This window comes from Xiphophorus couchianus, chromosome 22 (assembly GCF_001444195.1).
Source record: "Xiphophorus couchianus chromosome 22, X_couchianus-1.0, whole genome shotgun sequence".
Classification (NCBI taxonomy): Eukaryota; Metazoa; Chordata; class Actinopteri; order Cyprinodontiformes; family Poeciliidae; genus Xiphophorus; species Xiphophorus couchianus.
This window is the reverse complement of record NC_040249.1, coordinates 16223020-16247592: the sequence shown is the minus strand read 5'-3', so window position 1 is coordinate 16247592 and position 24573 is coordinate 16223020. Positions and strand designations below refer to the sequence as shown.

The 24573-nt window shown below is 38.4% G+C and overlaps 2 protein-coding genes across 3 annotated transcripts; one reads left to right on the top strand and one right to left on the bottom strand.

The window, feature by feature from the left end:
* Positions 1-2332: 2332 nt before the first annotated feature.
* On the top strand, positions 2333-8851 carry slc29a3 (solute carrier family 29 member 3). Its single transcript, XM_028006104.1, has 6 exons — positions 2333-2489; positions 3680-4048; positions 4426-4508; positions 4990-5216; positions 6420-6582; positions 6722-8851. The coding sequence occupies exons 2-6, from the start codon at positions 3737-3739 to the stop codon at positions 7335-7337; spliced, it is 1401 nt and encodes a 466-aa protein (XP_027861905.1). The 5' UTR covers positions 2333-2489; positions 3680-3736; the 3' UTR covers positions 7338-8851.
* On the bottom strand, positions 8422-16867 carry psap (prosaposin). Of its 2 annotated transcripts, XM_028006097.1 has the most exons (15): positions 16729-16867; positions 14244-14377; positions 14087-14161; positions 13885-14010; positions 13316-13513; positions 13077-13220; positions 12940-12996; positions 12637-12642; positions 11203-11361; positions 11014-11106; positions 10718-10901; positions 10325-10488; positions 10144-10224; positions 9923-10030; positions 8422-9014 (listed from the first exon to the last, which is right to left on the bottom strand). In XM_028006097.1, the coding sequence occupies exons 1-15, from the start codon at positions 16760-16762 to the stop codon at positions 8976-8978; spliced, it is 1602 nt and encodes a 533-aa protein (XP_027861898.1). In that variant the 5' UTR covers positions 16763-16867; the 3' UTR covers positions 8422-8975. The 2 variants fall into 2 exon arrangements, with proteins under 2 accessions (XP_027861898.1, XP_027861899.1); XM_028006098.1 differs by lacking the exon at positions 12637-12642.
* Between the last annotated feature and the right edge of the window lie 7706 nt (positions 16868-24573).

Here is a 24573-nt window from a genome sequence, read left to right as displayed (position 1 = left end):
CATGATCTGTAGAACCCAACATCAGGAAAGAGACAGGCAAAATTATGCTGGAGGGGAAAATTTCACTATTAAACTAGAAACACAAGATGAGCAAACAAATGAATCCAACTTTGAATGAATGAACTGAGGAGGTATAAATACTAAAAACAGATGATTAAACAGGTGATTAAATACTGAAAACAGAAAGAACTATGGGAGGAACTATGGGATTACACAGAAAACATATATATATAGAAATATAACAAGGAAGCTTTAAGAAATAACCCAAAATATCCCAAAAATAACTCAAAACAAGAATCTGAACACAGAATTCATCAAACATGGAAAACCAAACTTCTCCACATGATGACTGCTTTTATTCGAACCCCATAAGCAACATTTCTTCCAATTTTTCCAGCTGACATTTAGGGTGTATATAAAATAAAGTTCCCTATTAATAATTTAGAAAGGAGCCAGTTTTAACACTCTCCTTTTTAAATTTTGACAGATTTGATCTTGTTATTTCCATTATTTTCACCAGAAGAAAGGAGTCTACAGATTTTCCTTTCCAGCAGCAAAGCAGGCCATCTCTTGTGACTTGTGCGCCTGAAACATCCAGCCTCGTTTCTTCTAATAGGACCAGAATGACGGGACAAACTGTCCTACAGCGCCATCTTCTGGTTCATATGGCCTAGCGAATCCTAATTTATTTATTTTTTTTAATGAATTCCAAAACTGAATCTTCAAAAACAACCGAAAGTGAAATTATTAGCACTTTAATAGTAGCCTAACAGATTCACTTTCAGGTTTCAGTTACAGTTTTTGTGTTAATAACAGTTTACTCATATCATGAACTGAAAAGGTCCAAATCCTGTTGTGATACCGTTTTAAAAGTCTATCAAACCGAGTAACTGGTAAACTTGGTATTAATTCGGCCCCTACTTATTATAAGAAGTTAGAGAACCACTATTCTAAGATGTGTCTTATTTATTTATTTATTATTGAAAAGTGTATTTCAGTAACTCTTAAAATTTAAATGTATATAAAACATATTCATTAAGCACAGAGTAAACTATTTTAAGTTTTACCTACAATATATCACAAGTGTAACTCGCAGTTAATAAAAATAAAAAAATCTGTTTTTCAGAAAATTGGAATATTTCATCAGACCAATAATAAAAGGATTTATGACAGAGAAATGTCAACCCGCTGAAAAGTAAGTCCTCTTGCATGAATTATTGCATCAATGCCACATGGGATGAAGGAGATCAGCTGGTGGTCTGCTGAAGTGTAATGGAAACCCAGGTTGCTTTAAAAGCAATCTGGGGCATCTGATTGTACAGACTGCTTTCACTTAGGGCTCTCTTGAAAATTATTCATAGAAAATATAAGTATTATTACCTTTGACAATGTGGCTTGGTACCAAGTCCTACTGGAAAATAAATTCAACATCATTGAGGTTGTCAGCAGACGGTAGCAGGAAGTTTTCTATAATTTCTTGGTTTTCCACAGTATTGACGTTTGACCAAATAAAACACAGTGGACTGACCAGCAGATAACATATCAAACTTTACAGTAGATTTCAGCAACTTGTCCTTCTTGGAAATGTTTCAATTGGTTCAAAATGAGAGATATACAACCCATTTGGGTTTTTGTTACCTGGATTTGGAACAATCATTCAGAGTTAACCTCCTGTAATTCTGGGCCCCTCGTGGACAAACGTGGATAATCAAAGTATGTTTTACAACTCATGACACAGATGGGGCCCACCTGGTCCAACTATATGGGTCGTACTTGGGCAAATGCAAGTTAAACCCGGAAAATATGTCTTCCCCCATATGGGTACTGCAGTTGCACTACCCGTCTTGACTGATTCACAATCTTCCCAAATAATCTGCTGTCTACTTCTTTAGCAATTACCTTTGGTGCCCAACTTGTCAAGAGTGTCAATACTGGTCGCAATTTCTGAAAAGCTAATGAAGAGGTATAATCATCAAAATCATTTTAATATATTACTTTTTGTTATAAATCCATATAATATATAAGTTTCACTCTTTGAACTGAATTACTGAATTTAAAAATCTCTTTTTAGTGCAGTACTGAAATGCAGCTGCAAAATTTAACTAAAGTTGTACTTTTATTGTAAAACGCTGGTGCTTTTCACAATAAAAGCACCAGATCTTACTTTTACGACGCACTTAAAAATAAAAATAAGTCCCTCTTTAAACATTTTCATATGATGTTTCGGTTTCCCATATTATGCAAACAGTTCTACAAATAAATTTTGCTATTTTAAAGGGGGTTTTTTGTATTGTTTTTGTTAGTTTTTGTTTTCTAACTCTTAGAACCGGAAGTGGAGTTGTGCTAATGACTGCAGCTGTTAAAAATCCCAGCTCGAAAATCTGTTAGAAAGTTAGTCAGCTGACCAGAGAAAGACCTTTGCTTGCCAAATGAAGTTTTGTTTGCTGAGAAGACCTTCAGGTTTAAGCTTCGGAGTCTTCAGGGATGAGGTACGTCTCGAAATACATTTTATTTACTAGTAACAACATCATTTAGCAAGGCTCGGGTTAGCTAGCTTTGTTTGTAGCTTTTACTGTTTACCCCTTTTAATTATTCCCACCACACAAATTGAAACTTTGTCAAATTCAGCAAATTAAAACAGTGTACTGGAACATAAACAAGAAAAAGTACTCGGTGATATCATATTTTCTTTAAGGAAATATGTCGCTGTTATATGATCTTTGACTAATAGTTTTTATGGCATTAGTATCATGTGAATATTAGTTCCTCTTTCTCACCCCCTAAATTGCAAAATCAGCTTTTACTTTAGTATAACAATAGTCAAAGCTTTTATCACATTAAAGGGAAACCATGTTTTAATACATTTTCTGACGAATTTCTGCAGCATTCTGATCATGCAGGAACATCCGGTCAGCATTTTGCAGAAACACTGAAGAGGTGTGAGGAAATTAAGGTTTTTGATCGGATTTGACTCCGATTAAATTGGTAGATCATGACTCGAGTTACCAAAGAGAGAGACTGATCCAGGTCTGTGGGAGAGAAGTGGCACACTGATTTAACTGAAGTGATGACTCTAATAATAGTGGGGTGGTGACAGTGCTGATAAAGCTACTCTACATGATGGTTTTGCATGCAGAGCCACTTAAAAGTATTTTCTCTAATAGCCTTTATTACAAGACGACATTGGTTGTCAATTGGCCCTTCTATAAATAAAATCAGATGATTTAAAATCAGAATATTTATGTTCTCGAACTTTTCAAAAAAACAAAAAACAAAGTCATGTTCAAAAGTACAAACTGTGCTACATCTTCTTCAGATCATCATCATCCTGTCCACTCTTCTCTATTACTGCAGTAGAAAAGTGATCTGCTTTACTTCATTAGGCAGTTGGGCTCTGTTTGTTGTTTTTTGTTGTGCTGATTTGTGTTGGTCTATCACAAATTCCGAATAAAATACACTGAAATTTGTGGATGTAATATGACAAAATGTGGAAAAGTTAAAGAGGCATGAATAATTTTGCAAGGTAATATAAAACAACAACATAGGGAAATTGTTGAGTGAGATTTTTAAAGGGATTTTAAACTCTTCAGCTCTTGTTGAAATCTCATTCTTACTGCAGTCACGTTATCTTCAGAATGACTCGAGTAATACTTTCTTCTCCTCTCCTTTCCTGCCTCAGCCTGCCCTCTTCTCCCTTGTCTTCACCCTCTGAGTACCCTGGATCCTGCCTGTGAAGATGAACCACACACAACCTGTGCTTCCCAGCGTCAACTCATCCTATCTTCCACCTTTATATGACCAACAAAGCCAGACCGAGGATGAGGAGGATGACGACATCAGTCCCTCTGCAACCATTCTTCCTACGATTTCCTCGACGCCTCTGGCTATGCGCTACAGTCCAGAAGACTCGTACAAACTGGTGTATCTCACCTTTTTTCTGATGGGTATCGGCTCCCTGCTGCCCTGGAACTTCTTCATAACGGCGAAGCAATACTGGCTCTACAAACTTAGCAACAGCACTGACCAGAACAAACACTCCGGTCTCGGTGTGAGTAACGGGACGATGATGTACCGCTAAAGATCTTTGAGTTTCTGATATGGCAGTGTGAATATCATGTGATAGTATGTTTGGACAAAGTGTTGTTTCATATGTCAAAGAAATTCCCTTTGAAATGTTAAAGGAAATTTACATACAATAAGGACTGCAGCTATTTCAATAATTGATTAATTGTGATTAATCCAATTCATTGTTTTAGCCCTACATACAACAAAGAGAAATAGTATGTTTTAGTTGACTTAAACACTACAATAAAATAGTAATTTTCCTGTTCTCTCCCATTCCCTTCCTCATATTTTATTTGAAAACATGATTGTGTGCTTTGTTGTTCTTAAAGAAGAGTATGTTCTCTCTTCTTCTTTACACAGGACTACTTTGAAAGTTACTTGTCCATTGCTTCAGCGGTGCCTTCTGTGCTGTGCCTGATACTCAGCTTTTTTCTTGTTAACAGGCTAGTACAAACTATACACACACGTCACACAGATTACAGTCCATTTCAAAAAGATTTACATTGTACTTTTCCACAGAAGTGTGAAGTTGTAAGAAAATTATAATTTTTTTTACAGATAGAAATGAAACCATGGCATTTGTATTCCACCCCCCTTACTCTGAAACCCCTAAACAAATCCAGTGCAGCCTATTGCCTTCTGAAGTCATGTAATTAATAAATAGATGAATCTCTCAGCTGTTATGTGAAGACGTCAGGGGTTTGTTGGAGAAAATCAGTCAACAAACATAATCATGAAGACCAGCTGCTTACCATTAAAGTTGGTAATGTGACAAAATATGTAAAGCTTGATGGGACACATCAAGCTTTTCATATTTATGAAAATGGTGATGAAGCATAGAGGCCTCAGAGACTCTACTGCGCTGTTTATTTATTTATTTATTTTTATCCCAGTAGCAACTCTCCTCTGTTTGATTGCTCATAGGTTGTCTCCAAAGGTTCGAATCCTGTCCTCCCTCGTCGTGATGCTGTTGGTGTTCGTGGTGACCACGGTGCTGGTGAAGGTGGACGTCTCAGAATACAGGATGGAGTTCTTCGCCGGCACACTTGTCAGTGTTGCTGTGGTCAGCGGAGCCTCCAACATCTTCTGTGGCAGCATGTTTGGGATCAGTGGCTATTTTCCCATGAGGATCTCTCAAGCCTTTATATCAGGTTAGATTGCTGATGTTTTCAGTTGCCTGTGTAACATCTACATCCATATATATATGTTTATATATGTATTTATTACGGTAAACCTTTATTTAACCATATAACAAGCCAATTGAGATGAAGACCTTTGTCAGGAGATGTCTTGGCCAAGAAAGGTAGCAGCAGCATGCGTCACAATGAACAAGACAAGTAAACACGAAAACAGACATTAAAAATATATAAAATGCAAACAGTTTGACAATAAATTGCGGTGGTTGTTGTTACTGTAATACTTTAAAATGTAAAAATTGTGTCAATTTTAAGAATTGAAAAATGGGCACTGTAGACAGGATTTCTGTTTTTTGGGGGGCTTTTTTAATAAAGTATTCAGTTTTAGTTCAGAACTTGTTTCACTCAACATTTTCAGCATATGTATTTTTAAATACTAAATTTTGCAGATAACTATACTTTTGTCTGTTTGATGATGATATTGTAAAATACTAAGTCAGATGTGATGATTAGATACTTGGAAGTAGCCTTTTTACCAAATACCATTTTTTTAGGCTTACTCTAGTAATTTCTTGGGTGTCTACTTAGTACTTTAACCAATTCGTATCATAGCCAATATACAAATGTATATCAATATACCGTTACTGGTCTTGAACTCGTCTCATTCTAATGCAAAGATGAAGGTTGGCCAGCAGATGTCGCCATATACTGCTTGTAAAAAAAAATAAGAATACTTCTCGATTTCTATTATTTAAATGTATATAAATGACATTTATTGAATGAGATTTAAATAAGTGTTTACAGTTTTAAATAATTACTGAGACTTTAGTTACGATTTTAGGCTTCATTTATTCATTGAACTGTGGCTCATCTAAAGATGGTTCCATTGATTATTCTGCACAGCAGTTCAGTTATTGAATTTGATGGCCAAGGCAACCATTACATAAATACTGAAATAATTATATTTCATTTTAGCAATTCCTAGAGTTATAGGAATTGTGAATTTAATAAATAATTTATTCAAAGTATCACATTTCATCCATTTTCTTCCACCCTGGTTGAGTCACGGGAGTAAAGCTTATCACATTCAACTTTATTTATGTCATTAAATTTAAAATGTTGTTGCATTTTAAATGTTTTTTATGGTACATTTAAAATGTACCTTGTACAAGGTACATGTTGCCTTGTACATTAACTTGTTTTTCTTTTTTGTTCTAGGCCAGGCGATGGGGGGCACCTTGACTGTACTAGCATCGATAGTGACCCTAGCTGTATCTGAGGATGTGACCACCAACGCTCTGTCCTATTTCCTGATAGCAGACGTCTTTATCCTGCTCTGCATTATTTCGTTTTTGCTTTTGCCAAACTATGCATATTCAAGGTGAGAATAGTAATTCTCCTTTCACGCTTTCATTTAGGGAAAAAAAACTTTCTAGCTTTTCATTTGCTACATTTACAGCAAACATGCATTAAAATGTAATAAATTCAACAAATGCTGACACATCTTCTATTCCTGTCAGGCACTACATGGCGGCAGCGACCTGCGTCAGTCCCGGGACGCTCAATGAGGAGCGGAGTCCAACAGGCGGAGTCCCTCCGCTGCAGCCCATCATTAAGAAGGCCGGGGTGCTTGGACTCTGCGTCTTTTATGTCTTCTTCGTCTCAATCTCAGTATTCCCTTCCGTCTCATCGGGAATCCAGTCTATGAACACGGACAGCGGCAGCCCCTGGGCAACAACTTATTTTGTACCTCTGACCAGTTTTCTCCTTTATAACGTTGCAGACTTTAGTGGCAGGCAGGTGACAGCCTGGGTGCAGACCCCCGGCCCCACCAGTCGGGTCCTGCCAGTGCTGGTGCTGTGTCGCTCCGTGATGGTGCCACTTCTCATGTTCTGTAACTACCAGCCACGGAACCACCTCCATACTGTGCTGTTCCCCCATGACGTTTACCCTGTGGTCTTCAACTGCCTGCTGGGTCTCTCTAACGGCTACCTGGGTACCCTGCCGATGATCTATGGACCAAAGGTGGTTCCCCGGGAACTGGCCGAAGCCACAGGAGTGGTCATGTCCTTCTTCCTCACTCTGGGGCTGGCTGTTGGATCTGCGTTTTCTGTTTTAATTGTGCACAATATCTGAACCAAAGCCATATATAGCTTTGTAGTGAAGAAAAACATACAGCCTTTACTTTCACTGGACCACCAGGTGTCAGTTCCTCTGTACCTCATCTGGTTTCCAGTGTCGTCTCAATCCTACAGTAATTAGTGCCGATTCTAAGAACTGGAGCATTATGTGTGCAATTTGACATATTGCAGAAATTATACACAGGATATGGAGGAGATGAAAGTTTGGGGTAAGCAATAAATGAAACACTTTGTTTATAATTTTGCTAAAATATAAACAATGTAAAAAGATTACATGATGATGAGTTTAAAATGTAACTGTTCAGTGTGTAACAAGTACATTTTGCTGAAGATAAAAGACCAAAGTTGCTTTTGTTTTAAGCAAGCTTGATTCATCACTTCTATGGTACTAACAAGGCTTTGTGAAGGCTGGGTCACAACACTTCCTGATACTTTGTCCTAAATGTGTCTTTGTAGTTAAATTAATTGATTAATTCAGCTTACTGTGAATTTGGAAGAACTTTGTCCTTCTTCCATGTGATCTCTGGCTTTGAAACTACTTCCAAATATACTGGTCATAAGAAAACTCCAGAAGCTAGTGTATATGCCAGCTAATCTTGCTGTTGATTGACCTTGAGTGACCCATCAGCTTTGACTGGCATCTTCACAAGGGGCTTTTTGCACATTTTGTACCAAAATTCTCCCTAGGACAAGGAACCTGTGCCCTTCTTGTATTCTAGTATTAAGCAATTGCAAATTGTCTGAATGAACCTAACACAATGAGTCCTTTATTTGCCAGCAAGGTAGAATGATGTATATTTGGCAGATTTTTAGTTATTGTTTAACATGTAGACTTAGCATTTTCTAGAGTCATCTGACTGATGGTACTCCCATCTTCTGCAAGTATTGAGGAGGCATGACACTGTTTTCACCTTGACTTTCTATGAAACTTTATAATTGGCATCATGTTTGAAATCATGTCTGTACAGATACTTGAGCTTTGGTAAGCAAAAATGCCACTAAGCATGACTATAGATTTAATATATTTGCAAAGTTTGTACAAAGTGTGATGACTCAAGGTTAATATGGAGACAGAGCTGTTTTGGTTTGGAAATTACTTTAATTGATAGTCAAATCAACTGAATCGTTCAGTTGCACAAAGCAGATTTAAGATTCTGGCATTGCAGACAAATTTACAAAGATAAGAGTGCAAACATTAAGAAGTAGCCTCCACATGTGCTCATAAAAACATCTGCAAAATGTTCAAGATTCACACATATTTGCTAAGATAATGACAAGCCAGTACAATAGTAATTGGTTCACAAGGTTGCAGTCAGTAAATCTATAGGGGTGAAATAAGTTCAATCTGTCATTTCAAGCAAGCAATACAGAAAATACATACAAAAATCAGACCTGACCAAGTTTCACATCACTTGTGTCTTCACCCCAACCTCCCACCTTCAAACCCTTCATCTCCCAAACTATAGAGAAAAAAAAAAAAAAAAAAAGCTAGTCCATTTCCATCATATTCAAAACATGAAGTCATTTTAGTCAGACATCACAGCAGTTTTAGTCTATTAGACAAAAATTAATAATGGAAGCAGCTCTAAAGTAATTTTCCTTTTAATTTCCGTTTCCAGCTCGTCGTCATGCTCTATTCCTTCCACACATAACGTTTGCAGTGAGCCACAGTCTGAAAGACAGAAACAGGTTTAGATAGGCATCATAAATCAGTAATTTCAAAAAAACTGACAGATGCAAAACAGCATTTCTACAGAATAGTTAGGCTATTTAAGCTTCCCTCTGACTTTAATATTTTTTCATCCTTGATTGAAATTTTTATTTTGCAAGTTAATTTTGGGTTCATTGACATCTGCGGGGGGTTTTTTCTTTGCATGATTTCATCCCATGTTAATTTAAACGGCATGAAATTAGCATAATTTTGGGTGAAATTTAAGAGTTTCTTTTAGGTGATAGTAAAATAGTTAGTGAATCGCCAAGTTACTTTAGTACTCTACCACTGCAGCTTACTGTTCGTCCTTTCACATCCAATCATGCATCGTTTTCCTTAGGCTGAAGATATTTTCTCCTGTATTACAAATTTACCAATCTGATTGTTTTACTAATCAGACTGATTGGTAAAACAAGACATTTTATGCACATTATGATCAGGCCTGAAGTTGAGGGCATTATCAAGTTGCATAATGTTTCTATGGCAACCTTTCATAGCATTTTTGCGCAGGGGATACAGATTGACCACAAACAAAACTAATTTTCACTTCAGTGTTAAATTCTTCTGTAAATGTTTATCAAAATGAATCGGTTATAACTATACCCACTACTATTAATAAAATCATTAAAGTTCCTTATATATTTTAGTGAAATATGTAAATATATTTGGTGCAAAGGAAACTTGCTTCTTTTGCACCAAATTTTGTTCATGTCCATTTCAATCTCATCAACACCATGTGTTCACATTTGATCTTGTATGAAATTAAAGTTTTTTTCTAATCCAAGTAGTTTCGTGGATTAACCAGAAAACAAAATTCATGGCAGCCCAGTTTGACATGAAAGTATCCTGTTGAAGATCCGTGTACTTACGCCGCACAATTCTGCTGCTCCCTTGACCTTGCACCAGTAGTCAGGCCCCCGGGAACACGCCAACATTTCTAGGAAACGACGGTTAGCTGCAGGGCAAGCTCCCACTTTCTGTAACAAAAGATGCAGATTTCAGACTGAATTTCAACATTGATGAAAATCCATAGCATATTATATAGATCTGCCTACAAGTGCATCTCTCCCACAAAAGAGAAATTACTTACCGTACACACAAAGTCTGGGTCGAGCATCTGAAGCAGCAGCTGGACGAGAACTGGCTCATACTGTTCAATCAGCTGGTCACACTGCAGACAGAATCATACAACAGGGTTGATGTAAAGTTATGTTTGTGTGTATATATAAAAAAAAAAATGAGAAAAAAAAAAAAAGTTAACCACCACTCACCTCCGTCTTGTACGAGTCAGGCAGGAAGCTGCATACTTTCTTCACAGCCTCCTCAATCTCTTGCTCTGTGGCGTTCTTCTGCAGAATGCCATCGATGTAACTCACGGCCATTTTGCACACCTCACAGTAGCCGCCAACTTCAAAACGAGCCTTGTCCAGGGCAACTGGAACATATTTATTTTCCATACGTTGAACTACTTTAATCTCAGTTTTGCATATCTATGGTTTACATTAAACAGACCAAGCTGGACCACACAGGTAAGGGTCATATTAAAAAAAAAAAAAAAAGCCATAACGTTATGACTTTTTTTTTTTTTTCTTAGCGTGGCCCTAATACTTCACCATAGCAACAAAGGAAATACGATGAAAATATATTTAAAAGCGACCATGTACCAATATATGCGCGGCTAGCACCGTTGCAGAGTCCCAGCACTGTGCAGACAGTCTTGGGGTCAGCCTGTTGCACCAGCAGCTCAATGATGGCCTGGCCGTACGTCTCAACCAGGTCTTTGCACTGGGCAGTCAGAGAGGAGGGCAGAAATGTGCACACCTTCTCCACAGTCTGAACAACCTCCTCCTGAAACCATAAACAAGAGTCAGACACATTAAGGCCAAACACATGCAGAATTTAGGCAGCAGGGCTGTTTAATTGAAGATACTAGGAAGAAGAACTTGTGATATATCCCCACCTCTGTTGCATGATCCTGCAGCATGGACTCCAACTGCTTCATCACAAACTCACAGATTGCACAAGTTGGCGAATCACGGATGCGTACCATCGGCTGCAATATGATTAATGTTTAATTATGTAGAAAAAGTGATTTTTAATTTTAAAAAATAAAGTGAGAAATCATTAAAATCCACCTCCCAATACCCACCCTGGAAGCAGGAGCCTCAACTTTGGTGGCAGGGAAAAGTTTAGCAGCCACCATGGTTTTGGCAGCAGGGATGGCCTTTGCAGGCTGAAGGTCCAACATGGGGACGGACTTCTTCATTTCCGGACAGAAACCGGCAAGAGCACAGATCTCCTTTGGTTGCTGTGGAGAGAAGTAAACCATTAATTTAGCAGTCAGTGTTCCATCTTCTGCAGCGCTGCCTTGGGGCATGTCGTTAGGAATGTGAACATGTCGTTACACAACACTGCCAGTCATGCACTATGCACGCAGTACAGACCACAAAACCAATCCAAACACCTAACGCAGCCATTTTATCAGTGCCAAACACACCCAGTGTTAATAACTGGAGAACCAACTCAGAAACAGACAACTGTCCAACTGAAGATTAGTGCATCTCTCAGCACAATGTGCAAATCCCCTTGAATATACAGGAGCATCTCACTGAAGAGGTAAAGATCAGCAATACAAATTTAAAAAGTAAAGCTTGTACTACGGTACATAGATTACACACAGGGTGTCAATTTTCCTTTATGGATTTCAGCCAAAAAAAAAAAAAATCCAAAACTCAGCTTCCCAGAAAATTTAAACATTAGACCAATGCAGCAGGATTTTGTTACAGAAACCGTTCCGCTTACGTTGTGGTTTAAACAATGTTGGGGGAAGACCGCACTGGAGGTCAGTAAGAATAGTAAACCATGAAAGAAGAAGCTGAATGAAAGCGAATGCAGTGAGTCAATGACTCCCAGAAATCAGCTGAGTTGTCAAAACAAAAAAAACTTTAACCAGTTGTATTAACTGCATGTGTCTGCATCATTTGATCACCAAAATCCGTTTTATTGCATACTTAACTCTCAATCTGACTGAACTGACATGATGTGAATTGGCACTTCAATCTGTATTAAAGCTGGCGGTTTGAAGTGCTGGAATGTAAAAAAAAAAAAAAACACATCGCTGAACTCAGTGCAAGGTCACACTAATGTAATTCATGCAAGAGGAGTCCTGACCAAATAAACGGTGCAGCACTGATCCTGTGTAAGAGTCAGAATTTTTTGAGAAACTAGTTTTGGGTTTTTAAAGCAGCCATGAGCAATAATCAAAATAAAGACCAAAATGTATTTATCAAAATCACTATTGCAAATGTAAACAAGAGTTTTACTTTTTGAATTCCATCACTAACATTTGAGATGCTCCTGCATTGCACGACTGTGAAGCAAGTTTGGAAGCAAAAGAAACTTTTACTGTGGTCATTTAACGTGATGTTGAATAGTGAGTAGTTCTAAGGTAAACAGTTCAGATGTGTGAAACAACTATTCTCATGCATCAGTGGCAAGTGTTAAGTGCAAAAAATGGACTTCCCAAGAGCAAGTAGAAGAACTAGAGGTTAAAAGACTACAGGCTGAACACAGAGTGACCTACCTGTTCCTGGGGGGCAGCAAAAAAACCCAGGGGGTAAAAGAGGGAAAGAACAGAATGACATGGATGAAGAGGATAAAAGTAAATGGGGAATACAGGCAAAATTAATAAAAGGAAACTTTTTAGAGTAATTCATACAGTGAAAAACACTAAACAAAAACAAATGAAACTGCTGTTGGCACAAACATGGGCTCAGCAACCTCAAAAAACAAAATCAGCCATTAGTACTGAGGTCTAAGCATTAGATTCATGTTACAACATGGGGGGATGGGTCTTAAAGACTCTAAAGAACCCACAAGGACTCACCATGGACATCAGCTGCTGAACAACAGCAGGGCCATACTGTCCTACGTACTGCTTGCACTGCAATGAGAAACAACAGTTTAAAGTCTGATTTCAGGTCATTTGGATTCATATGAAATAGACGCATTTTAAGTCTTTACCATATCGGACAGGCCTGGTCCCAACATATCACACTGGTGCTCAATGTTCTGAATCAGAGTGTCGATGAAGGAGGTGTTGGCCTTCGCTTCTGCCTGAGCATCAGAGAGGAACTTGATGCAGTCCTGGCACACTACGTCACCCGTCTATTGAAGGAAAGATGTTCAAAACAAGATTAAAAGAAAAAAAATTTAAATGGCAAGGCTTCTTTAGATGAGCAGAGGGGTGACTGCAAGAGTACCTGCTTTGGAGCAGGATATCCTGTATTCTGGGGATACAGGAGGTTAGGAACATTGAGCAGGAAGGGTGCCACACGCTGGGCAAGGTCCATCTCAGGGATTTCATTGGTCTTGAGCTCCTCCTGGGACTCAAACCTGGCTAGGGACATCTGGGCAGATTTACACAAACCCATCGCACCGCACACTACACCTGGATCCTCCTTAAAGAAGAAAAAAAAAAACAAAAAAAAAAAAAAAATCAAGGAAAATCATGGTAAGTGGCTTTATTTAAATTTAGCTAATTTTGCTCCATGTCTTGTTCTAGCAGGTGAGAGTTAAGAGGAGAAGTAAAAATGCTTTTTGTCAGGGTTGTGGGTTGCACAGCGACTGCTCTGTTCTCCTTCAGATTTAGATTCACTTCCTCATCAATGGCCCCTTTTCAGCAGAGTGCACTTTGTCCACACAGCTGCTTCTGTTCCTCCCACCCCATGTCAATGAGCAGATTGACTTACCCAGTTTAATTGATAAACTTTAATACAAAATAGGATAACACTTAATTTAAAAGCATTATATTCCAAGCAATGTTGCTCACCAGTTCCCCAGTGATTATCCCAAGGAGGATGGGGTAGTAGCTGTCCACTATCTCCTTGCACTCAGCTCCCAGACCCTGATCAGGGATGAGATGACACGCCTTCTCCAGATACCCAAGAATTTCCGCCTGCAATAAAAACATCATTGATGCTTTTAAATCTCAGCAAAGACTGAAGAAACTCTGAATTTTTGCCTCATTTTACCTCAGTTGCATTGTCTTTCAGCAATTGTTCAACCACCATCAATATCTCTTTACACATGTCACATGGTACTGTTTTCTGGAGAAAAAGTGGCAAACATTTTTAGAAAACACACCGCATTTAGAAATGGCCAGAAAAGTCCAAATTATAAAAATCTCACCATCTGAGGTTTGCTCCACACATTTTGCTGGCAGTGAGAAAAAGCTTTACACAGTGATGCCGTCTTTAAGCTCTGGCACCAGTAGGGGGGGCCGCGGGCACACTGCTCAGTGCCCAGCAGAGGTGTTGCTACAGCTGAAAGAGACAATAAATTAAGTCAAATTTGACACTTTTAATGCTTTTCTAGAAATCACAATCAACTACAAAACAAAGAAAGAGTTAAGTTTCTGCCATTGTATTCAATTATTTAAAGACAAACACAAGAGAACAGGTTAAGGAGATTTATTCTGTCTGTTTTTTCTAGTCAAGCAAGATTTCTTAGAAACAAGAACTTTAGAATTGGAATGTCAGTCACAAGTTCCAAGAGGAAGTTAATGCACTTTCAACTGTGATATTGATCAATAAGATTAACAAAAAAAAAAAGCAAAAAACTTAACTTTAAAATAGCCAGCGGATAAGTCTCATAGCTCATCGTCTAACCAACATGACTCTGTGCCGCTGTACATGCCAAATGCAAATGCCAAACACATTTCCTGAGATTTGACTTTAGAAACTGCTCCTGTAAAGTTCCACATATTAAAACTGGTCCCTCCAAGTTTAGCAATCCCTTAAAAAGAGTTGAATCCTAATGTTGTGCAAGCTGCTCAATAATGCTTAAAGTATTTCATCTGTATGCAAATACCTTATCAAACCGTTTTTAAAATCATCTTGCATAAGACAGATATCAAAACCTATCTGTATGAATTGCTAATATGATTAGTTTATATTCTTGTGGCCTTAAAGCAAAGAATGGTTTCCAAAAACAGATACCAATGCAAAAGTAAATATGCATGTCCCTGTTAAAAAGGAACATTCCCCAACGGGGACAATGAAGTGATACTTATAAAGCAGAAGTGGTAATTACATCCAGCAAATAAAGGTCATGCCTTTCATACACATGCAAAAAAATAAAAAATACAACTAACAGTTCTTGATTTTAGTGAACTGAAAACAGTCGTGTGGAAAAACACCAGAGACTGCCTCATTTACATTTTTCAAATCTTTATCAAATGCAGCCGCAACCAACGTCAACACTTCAGTCATGACCAATTACTCTTTTTAATAAAATAAACTAGCTCATGATAATAACTCACCATGACACCACAGGACAAAATGTGTTTTTGTCTGATAATTACTAATGGTGCAACACTCAAATCTGCTCCAACAGAAACCTCTGATCTTCCAGCTCAGAGAGGGCAGGGCCCCTCCCATCTGCTACTCGAGTCACATGAGCAGTCAGACAAAACATGCTGTTCCCAGGCAAACTAACTGTTTGAATGAGGCCAGCTTTCAGCGCATGTTTTAGGATTGCCGTGAATTTTGTATAAGCATGAGGGCACAGAAACTACTTTTATAAGTTTATGGCACTTAAGCAGAAAATGCACCAAAAATGTTAAAAATAGCTGTAAATTGCAATCAGATTGCACTAACTTTAACAAATAGCCTAGATCAATGCAACTAAAGTACAAAGTATGCAGCTCGTGAAGATATGTTAAAGTGACGCTAAAATCTAGGAATGTCCTGGAAGACAAGAATGTCCAGGAGCATAGAGCATTTTAGACTCTATAATCACAAGTTAAACTAAAGATAAGCACTAAATACACAAGCCTGAAAAAGCATTTAAAACATGCTTGTAGTCTTTATGCAATCTTCAACCCCAACAAGATGCAAATACATTTTATCCACTTCAGGTCCATAAGACCTATAATACAGCAGTGAAATAGTCTTGTTTCAAAGTTTCTATTAGAAATGATTTGTTGCAGTGACCCATTTCCATCTGGTCAGTACCTTGATACAGGATCATACAGCTATCGGCTGACGAAAATGTCATAGATCAGCAGCTTAAAACGAAAGAATTAAAAAGAAACAAAAGCACCCGGAAAAAAATATATCTGAAAATGTTCCAAAATACAGAAATGTTAGTGAAATGACGAAGTGTAAATTGCTGGCGTTTAAAAACTATACGAATGAAAAGCAGAGGCTACACTGAAGGTTAATCTAGTCAAAGCAAGGCCACAGGAAAACAAAAAATTTAAAAAAAAATAAAAAAAAACAAACTCCAAACATAGCTTAAACCCGTTAGCTTAGCTAGCAGGCTAACATTAGCTGTGAAACTGAAAGATCAGCGAGCGGACAACGTGTAAACCTCAAAGAGGATTTCACTTATAACTAAAGACTAATTATTTTATAGCTTGAAAAAAATAATGTTTTCAACAGTTGAAGCTCATTTGTGTTAACAATAAAACAACCCTGATATCCAGGGTGTTTGCCCTTTAAGTTAACTTGTTTACCAAAGCTAACAACACATGAAACGCTTCCGCGTCCCAATCATCAAACGCACTCAGTTAGAAAATAAGAGCTATTATTGTAACCCGAGACGAGCCAGAATTCAGTGATAAAATAGTCCAAACACAATTTCTAAATTGAGCCTTGTGCGTTGATTTTACCTGAGGACACGAAGAGCAGAGTTAGTAGCAGCATGACTGCGTTGTTTGTCGGTGGTTGAAGGAGGAAACTGCAGAACGGGAACTGAGCTCAATCTTTTATGATGGCTCACAGTCAGCTGACTCAGGCATGTGACCCTCAGTCAGCAATTGATGAGCACGATGTCAAAGTTCAACACTTTGCTAACCTTTTGGAATCTAAAAATGTCTGTTATTGCAAAACTCTTTAATTGATTAGGTTTTATTCGATGTTGAATGCCTTATTAAGTTCTACTAATCTGTAAAAAAAAAAAAAAACTTGCAGAAAACTTCAAAACAGCTGAAACACTGAGTTCCTTTAAATCAAGGGTAAATTCATGCCAGTGGCTGCTGAAGCGCACTGGCACTTCAGCTGCCATAATCACTGTAGCCTGTGGCATAAACTGCCACAGGCTACAGGTGTTATGCCGAGAAACGCATGCCCTGTCGCGGGAACACGCATCGCCGTGACCTCTCGCATATTGCTGAGTAAACGGACTGAAATATGACCGAAGAGGCAACTTTTAAAAATACTAGTAACATTATCATGTTTCTTAACTATGTAAATCCTAAAACGGTTTTATTTCGCAGGTGAATTGAAATACGGTTTTGACACATAGGCCTATGTGTCGAATGATTTAGTCAGTGTCTGATTAATATGTTTTCCGCTCATGGTTTGCAGTTTCCCGCTTTTTCTTTTAACCCCATAATAGCTTAACGCTATTATGTCATAGCTTAACGCATGACAAAGCAGAGGCCCATTATGTAGAAAATTTGATATCACCATAAACTGTTTAGTCTATTAATATAGGAGGGGGTGCATTTTTTGGCAATGCATTTCTGAGCCTGCCAATATCTGCATCCCCTGTTTATTGTCCTGTTGATATGAAACTTTTACCAGTAGCTCAGAGAAGAAGTGTGATTATGTAGAAAAGGTGAAACTCCTCTTAACTCTATTTCTACAGGTTTGGAGGGGGATGCATATTTTGGCACAGCAAATTATTTGCATCCCCAGCAGAAAAGGTGTCTTACAGATATAAAAGTCATACCAGTAGCTCAGAGGATATGTGTCATTATTTACAAAATGTCATACCATCCAATATTTTCACATTACAGGGCATGCATTTTCTGGCAATGGACATTTGGAGGCTCTGATGGCCTTCCTCATCTGGCATCACTGGACTATTTGATGTTATGCGTTCATTATTTCACCACAAAGGGTGAAAAATGAATATGTTTTCAAAGAGTTAGATTTTACTCAAATCTAACTCTTACTCAAATCTAAGAGTTAAATTTGAGTAACGCACTTTACTCAAATCTAACTCTTAAGTAGTACACATTCATCAATTTGTGTCAGCTGGGGGGTTCTTGACACAATGCTGGTGGTACCATTTGTTGCAGCTTTTATAGGCAACCTGAAAATGCTAATATTAATATCTATCTATCTATCTATCTATCTATCTATCTATCTATCTATCTATCTACCTACCTACCTACCTACCTACCCATCCATCCATCCATCCATCCATCCATCCATCCATCCATCCAGATAGATAGATAGATAGATAGATAGATAGATAGATAGATAGATAGATAGATAGATAGATAGATAGATATCAAATAACCCGCCCAGACTTATATCAGACTCCACCAGGCCAGACCCAGACTAGACCGGACCCAATCAACCAGACCCGACAAGAACCGACCAGACCCAGACCATACCCGACCCGACCAGACCCAGATCCAACCCGACCCTTCCAGTCCCAGATCCAGACCAGAGCCAGACCATACCCGACAATTCCAGTCCCAGACCCAGACCAGAGCCAGACCAGAGCCAGACCTAAACCAGACCAGACCAGACCAAACCAGACCAGACCCATCCCAAACCCATCACGACATGACATGATGCAACACTTGCTCACTGTTTCACATACGTTTGTGAATTGAAGGGCATTTGCTGTGACTTCTCTTTGGTGTCTGAGTCCGAGGTGGCTGAGAATCATGTGTATTTTTTGAAGCTTTGACATGCCTGATAATTCTTGCATGTTGCACTTAGATGACATTTGCCTGGTCTGGCTAAAAAGTGGGTCTAGTTTTAAGACTGGTACCAGCGTCAAGAAAAGAACAAGTGTCATAACTGGAACAAATGTTTAAAACCCTGCAAGAATCACCGGCTTTGGTAGGTGCCTTAGATTGGTAATGATCAGTTTATTTGATTCAGGTGTGTTTGTGTAGAGATGCATCTAAAAGTTGCAGGATGGTAGCCCTTGAGGACTGGAGATGGGGACACCTAGTGGCTATTCCATAGTGGGGAGATTTTGTTATTTTTACTGTATTAATTTAACTTTTTATCCAGTTGTATACAAGTTGATTTCTATTATCCACCCATTTTCTATGCATATTTTATAGCATAACAGAATCTATGGGAATGGAGTCATTTAAAGAGATCAATTAAGTGTCATGTTTGTGGACTTGAGGAAAAGCCGGAGCACCCGGAGAGAATCAACAGACAAGACAAAGACGAGATGAGAAGACAAGACAAGAGATGAAGAGATGAGATTAAATTGAAGAACTATGGTAAGTTTTAGAGCAGTGGTCTCAAACTCTGGTCCTGAAAGGACGGTCTACTGAAACTTTGAGAAGTTTCTCTCCTTCAGCAAACCTGCTGATACTAGCATATCAGCAGAGTTCTGTAGAGCTTGACTGGATGCTAGTGAGGCAGTTTTGCAATTTAATTCAAGTGTGTAGGACAAGGGGCACATCTAAAAAATGCAAGATAGCTCTTGAGGACTGCAGATTGAGACCACTGTTTTAGATACTTTAGTCAATTGCAGGGAGTGTTGGAAGTTGAAGGTGGCAGAGAACCATCTTTTGGCTTTTGGACATGCCTCATTATCTGCGCATGTTGCATTTTGATGATATTTGCTGGGTCTAATTCAAAACTGGGACTAGTGACAAGACTGGTACCAGTGTCAAGACTGGGACAAGTGTCATAACTGGGACAAATGTTTAAAACCCTGCAAGAATCACCAACTTTTGGAGGTGGCTTGGGTTTCCTAAATTTGCTTTGGATGTATTGTACATCCAGCCCCCTGTCTTCAGCCTTCTGCAGTTCAGTCTTCATGTATTTCTTAATTGGATCTGAAACAGTAGTGAAACTGTGATGAAGACTCCGCTGTTCTTCCATGTTCGTGTTTTTCTTATATCTCTCTTTGCCACGCTTCTCTGCCGCCAGTCGAAGGTTGAAGTTGGAAAAGTCGAGGGTGATTTGTCGTTTTTGTTGGTTCTTTTTTTCTTGTTCAGCCACATAAAACTTGTCAGCCGCCCTCATTTCATAAAACCTTTTTCTGTTCTTCTCCTTGTCGGTTTGTATCCCCTCCAGTTTCTCTCTTGCTTGGTAAGCATTTGTTTCCAAAACAGATTTTTCCATTGCAGCCTTTCTCTCCTGTTCTTCCTCTGCTCGCTGTTTTTCTTTCATCCTCCTTTGTGACTCGAGTTTATTGATTCTATCCTCTCTTGAAGCCAACCTGGAAGCTTCCTCATTTTTTATCTTTGCCAGCTTGTCATACACGGTTTGTATCTTCACCTGAGTCTCTCTTAATCTGTCGGCTTTATATTTTTCTGGATTTCTAGAGCTCGAAAGAAAATCCCCCCAATTCACTGGGTTCTCCTTGCGAGATTTTGCCACCTGCTCCATTTTAGAGCGTATTTGCTTTTTAGGATTTTGCTCAATGCAATTTCTTTCCCTTTCTCTCCATTTCTCTCTGTCCTCATTTTCCTTTTGGTTTAGGTATGCATCTCGGAGCATAATTTGCCTTGTTTCCTCTTGTCCAAGTAGTTGTTTCTGTTCTGCAATTTGTTTATTTTCACGCATCCGGCCAACATAATCGTCGGCGTGAGCCCGTGTGTTCTGTTTCCGTTTAATAGCGTCATTTTTAATGCGCTCATCAGCTTTGTTGTTCCAAGAATTAATCTCCCCACTTTCTTTTGCAAGTTTTTGTGCAGCTGTCTTCTTGTCTCGCTGATATGCCGCCAACACCTTGTTGTATTCTTTCATCCCTTGCTTATTGAGTTCTCTGTTAAAATTCTCCACGGCCTTGTCTCTTTGCATCATTTTGTATTTGCTGTCTTCAATGAGGGCACGTTTTTCTTGTTCTTTGAACATCCTTTCTTCTTCAGCAATCCGGTCAAATCCTTGCTCTTTTGCTACTTTCTCTGCGTCTTTCTTTGCTACGTGTTTAGTGCGTTTTGCCTCCAAAAGGTCAAGTTTTGGTCGCAAGCGATCAAAATTCTTTTGGCAATTTTCACTGACAAGATTATGTGCTCTTGACATTTGCTGAATTGTATACCAACAGTATGATGGTAGGATCACTGTATTTCTCTCCATTGTTTAGTGAAAGTATTTCACAATAACCAGAATCCCAAGGTTCTTTACACGAAAAGCAGGTCTAACTTAAATCCAGAAATGTCTAATTCCTATCAATCCAATAAACTCAGCTCACAGACTGGTTCCAATTCAGTGCGGCTTGCAATTCATCCAAAGTAGAATGAATTGCAGTGAAATTCAGTTCATTGAAGTGGCTCAGAACCGGCATCACAAAAGTAGACTTTGTGACATCACTATGACATATGTCATTGAACAGACTGTCATCTGTTCAATGACATTACAAACTTGCATTCTGCAGCCAGGAACAGTTTCTGAATTAAAGGCATTATTCTTCATTAATTCAAACTCAAAATACTAATGTCACTGAAAGTACAGAGATACTCCAAACGTGCAGCAAAACTGAGCAGCACAATTGTAGAAATAAATATTGAATACCTCAAAGGAAATTTTAGGAATGACAATGACTAAAATTATTGTTTTAATTACAATGACTGCGTGTTCAATGACTGTATTTTTGTGTTTTGTTTAGTTTTTTATGTAAAGCACTTTGAACTGCATTGTTGCTTAAATGTGCCATACAAATAAATGTCCTGCATTTACCAAAAACTAACACCATGATCTTTGGAAGAAGCAGGGGGGGCATAAAATGGTTTATAGACAGTAGGCTGTAATGACAGTTTTAACAAAAAAACGTTTTTGAAATTTTATATTAGAGTTACATACCCCAGTTATAGCGAGCTTTAAAACTAACGAGAGATGGGGTGAAGACATTTGCAGCCCGTCTTCACCCTCTCTCTCCTTCCTGTTTCCTGTCAGTTTATTGTTAATTTTAAAATCCTCCAAGTGCCAAAAAATTTTAAATAAATCAAATATTAACATTTTTTTATTATGATTATTAAATTATAAAAAAATGTAGGTTAAGTTTATTAGCATAGCAGTTCACAGTTCACAGTAACAGCTGCCACTGTCTGCCAAGACCTGGCACAGGCTGCCGGTCAACCTGCCACAGGCTGCCATGGCTGCAAAACGTAAGAGGAAATGCAAAAGAAAATGTTCCCCATGTCCCCTAGCTCTGTAGCAGAGCCAGATCCAGATCCACTAGTTGTTTTTTTTTCTTTTTTTCTAAATAACATCATTCATATTCAGTATGACACAAAAGCCGTGGCATACGTCACAAAAGCTAGAAGCTGCCGTTATTAAGCTGTGGCAGGTCGTGGCTGCCATGACCTGCAGCCTGTCTTGGCAGCAGGTCGTGTGGCAGATTGTGGTTTTTGTTAGTTAAAACTACAGTCTATCGACTAAAAGCCATCCTACACCCCTACTGCTTCTTCCAAACATGATGTTTTGTTCATTTTTGGCCAAGGGGTGCAGAGGAATATTTTTACTTAGGTGAGCTTATTTTATTGCTCAGTCTGACTCCTCACCATTTAGAATTAGATTTGATTTATTGTCATTGTACAGTAAGTAAGCTGTACAAAAAAATTGTAACTGAATTCTTATATTCACTACTTGCATGGTGAATGCAAGTAGTGAAGAAACTCTCTCTCTTTGTCTTTCTCTTTTAATCTTGCTCTCTCTCCCTCTTTCAAAAATCTGGGGGTTTTCCACTTTTATTTAAATTATATATATATATGTATATTTTATTTTTTTTTTGTCACCACAAAATGCACTCTAAAAATGACGATTATTTAATAAGTGAAAAAGATATATCCATTCATCAAGTTTATTTGTATAGCACATTTCAGCAACAAGACAGTTCAAAGAGCTTTACATCAAAAATACATAAAAATACAAAATCATTGAACACAGACATTATATTCTAGTATTCCTAAAATTTCCTTTCAGGTATTCAATATTTATTTCTATTGTGCTGGGTTGCAGCACAAGTATCTCTGTACTTTCACTGAGATTTGAATTTTGAATTTGAATTAATAAAGAACCATACGTTTAATTCTGAAACTGTTCCTGGCTGCAGAATGCAAGTTTTTTTTTGTAAAACAGTCTGATGATGTCATAGTGATGTCACAAAGTCTGCTTCTGTGATGGCAGTTTTAAGCCACTTCAATGAACTGAATTTCACTGCAATTCATTCTGCTTTGGATCAGGTGAAGTGTACGCACTGAATTGGAACCAGTCTGTGAGCTGAGTTTCTGGATTTAAGTTAGACCTGCTTTTCGTGTAAAGAACCTTGGGATTCTGGTTATTGTGAAATACTTTCACTAAAAAATGGAGAGAAATGCAGTCATCCTACCATCATACTGTTGGTATACAATTCAGCAAATGTCAAGAGCACATAATCTTGTCAGTGAAAATTGCCAAAAGAATTTTGATCGCTTGCGACCAAAACTTGACCTTTTGGAGGCAAAACGCACTAAACACGTAGCAAAGAAAGACGCAGAGAAAGTAGCAAAAGAGCAAGGATTTGACCGGATTGCTGAAGAAGAAAGGATGTTCAAAGAACAAGAAGAACGTGCCCTCATTGAAGACAGCAAATACAAAATGATGCAAAGAGACAAGGCCGTGGAGAATTTTAACAGAGAACTCAATAAGCAAGGGATAAAAGAATACAACAAGGTGTTGGCGGCATATCAGCGAGACAAGAAGACAGCTGCACAAAAACTTGCAAAAGAAAGTGGGGAGATTAATTCTTGGAACAACAAAGCTGATGAGCGCATTAAAAATGACGCTATTAAACGGAAACAGAACACACGGGCTCACGCCGACGATTATGTTGGCCGGATGCGTGAAAATAAACAAATTGCAGAACAGAAACGACTACTTGGACAAGAGGAAACAAGGCAAATTATGCTCCGAGATGCATACCTAAACCAAAAGGAAAATGAGGACAGAGAGAAATGGAGAGAAAGGGAAAGAAATTGCATTGCGCAAAATGTTATAAGGCCGAAACTCTCTAAAATGGAGCAGGTGGCAAAATCTCGCAAGGAGTGCCCAGTGAATTGGGGGGATTTTCTCTCGACCTCTAGAAATCCAGAAAAATATAAAGCCGACAGATTAAGAGAGACTCAGGTGAAGATACAAACCGTGTATGACAAGCTGGCAAAGATAAAAAATGAGGAAGCTTCCAGGTTGGCTTCAATAGAGGATAGAATGAGGAAAGACGAGGCACAAATGAGGATGAAGGAAAAACAGCGAGCGGAGGAAGAACAGGAGAGAAAGGCTGCAATGGAAAAATCTGTTTCAGAAGAAAATGCTTACCGAGCAAGACAGAAACTAGAGGGGAAACAAACCGACAAGGAGAAGAACAGAAAAACGTTTTATGAATTGAGGGAGGCTGAAAAGTTGTATGAGGCTGAACTAGAAGAAAAGAACCAACAAAAACGACAAATCACCCTCGACTTTTCCAACTTCAACCTTCGAATGGCGGCAGAGAAGCGTGGCAAAGAGAGATGTAAGAAAAACATGGACATGGAAGAACAGCGGAG

Excerpts from the sequence above, each read along its gene's own strand:
- slc29a3 (XM_028006104.1), top strand. The coding sequence starts at position 3,737 with ATGAACCACACACAACCTGTGCTTCCCAGCGTCAACTCATCCTATCTT. Across the intron at positions 4,509-4,989 it reads AGCTTTTTTCTTGTTAACAG|GTTGTCTCCAAAGGTTCGAA; the intron begins GCTAGTACAAAC and ends GATTGCTCATAG. Across the intron at positions 5,217-6,419 it reads CTCTCAAGCCTTTATATCAG|GCCAGGCGATGGGGGGCACC; the intron begins GTTAGATTGCTG and ends TTTTTGTTCTAG.
- psap (XM_028006097.1), bottom strand. The coding sequence starts at position 16,762 with ATGCTGCTACTAACTCTGCTCTTCGTGTCCTCAG. Across the intron at positions 14,011-14,086 it reads TGAAAGACAATGCAACTGAG|GCGGAAATTCTTGGGTATCT; the intron begins GTAAAATGAGGC and ends TTTTTATTGCAG. Across the intron at positions 10,031-10,143 it reads ACCCAGACTTTGTGTGTACG|AAAGTGGGAGCTTGCCCTGC; the intron begins GTAAGTAATTTC and ends CTTTTGTTACAG.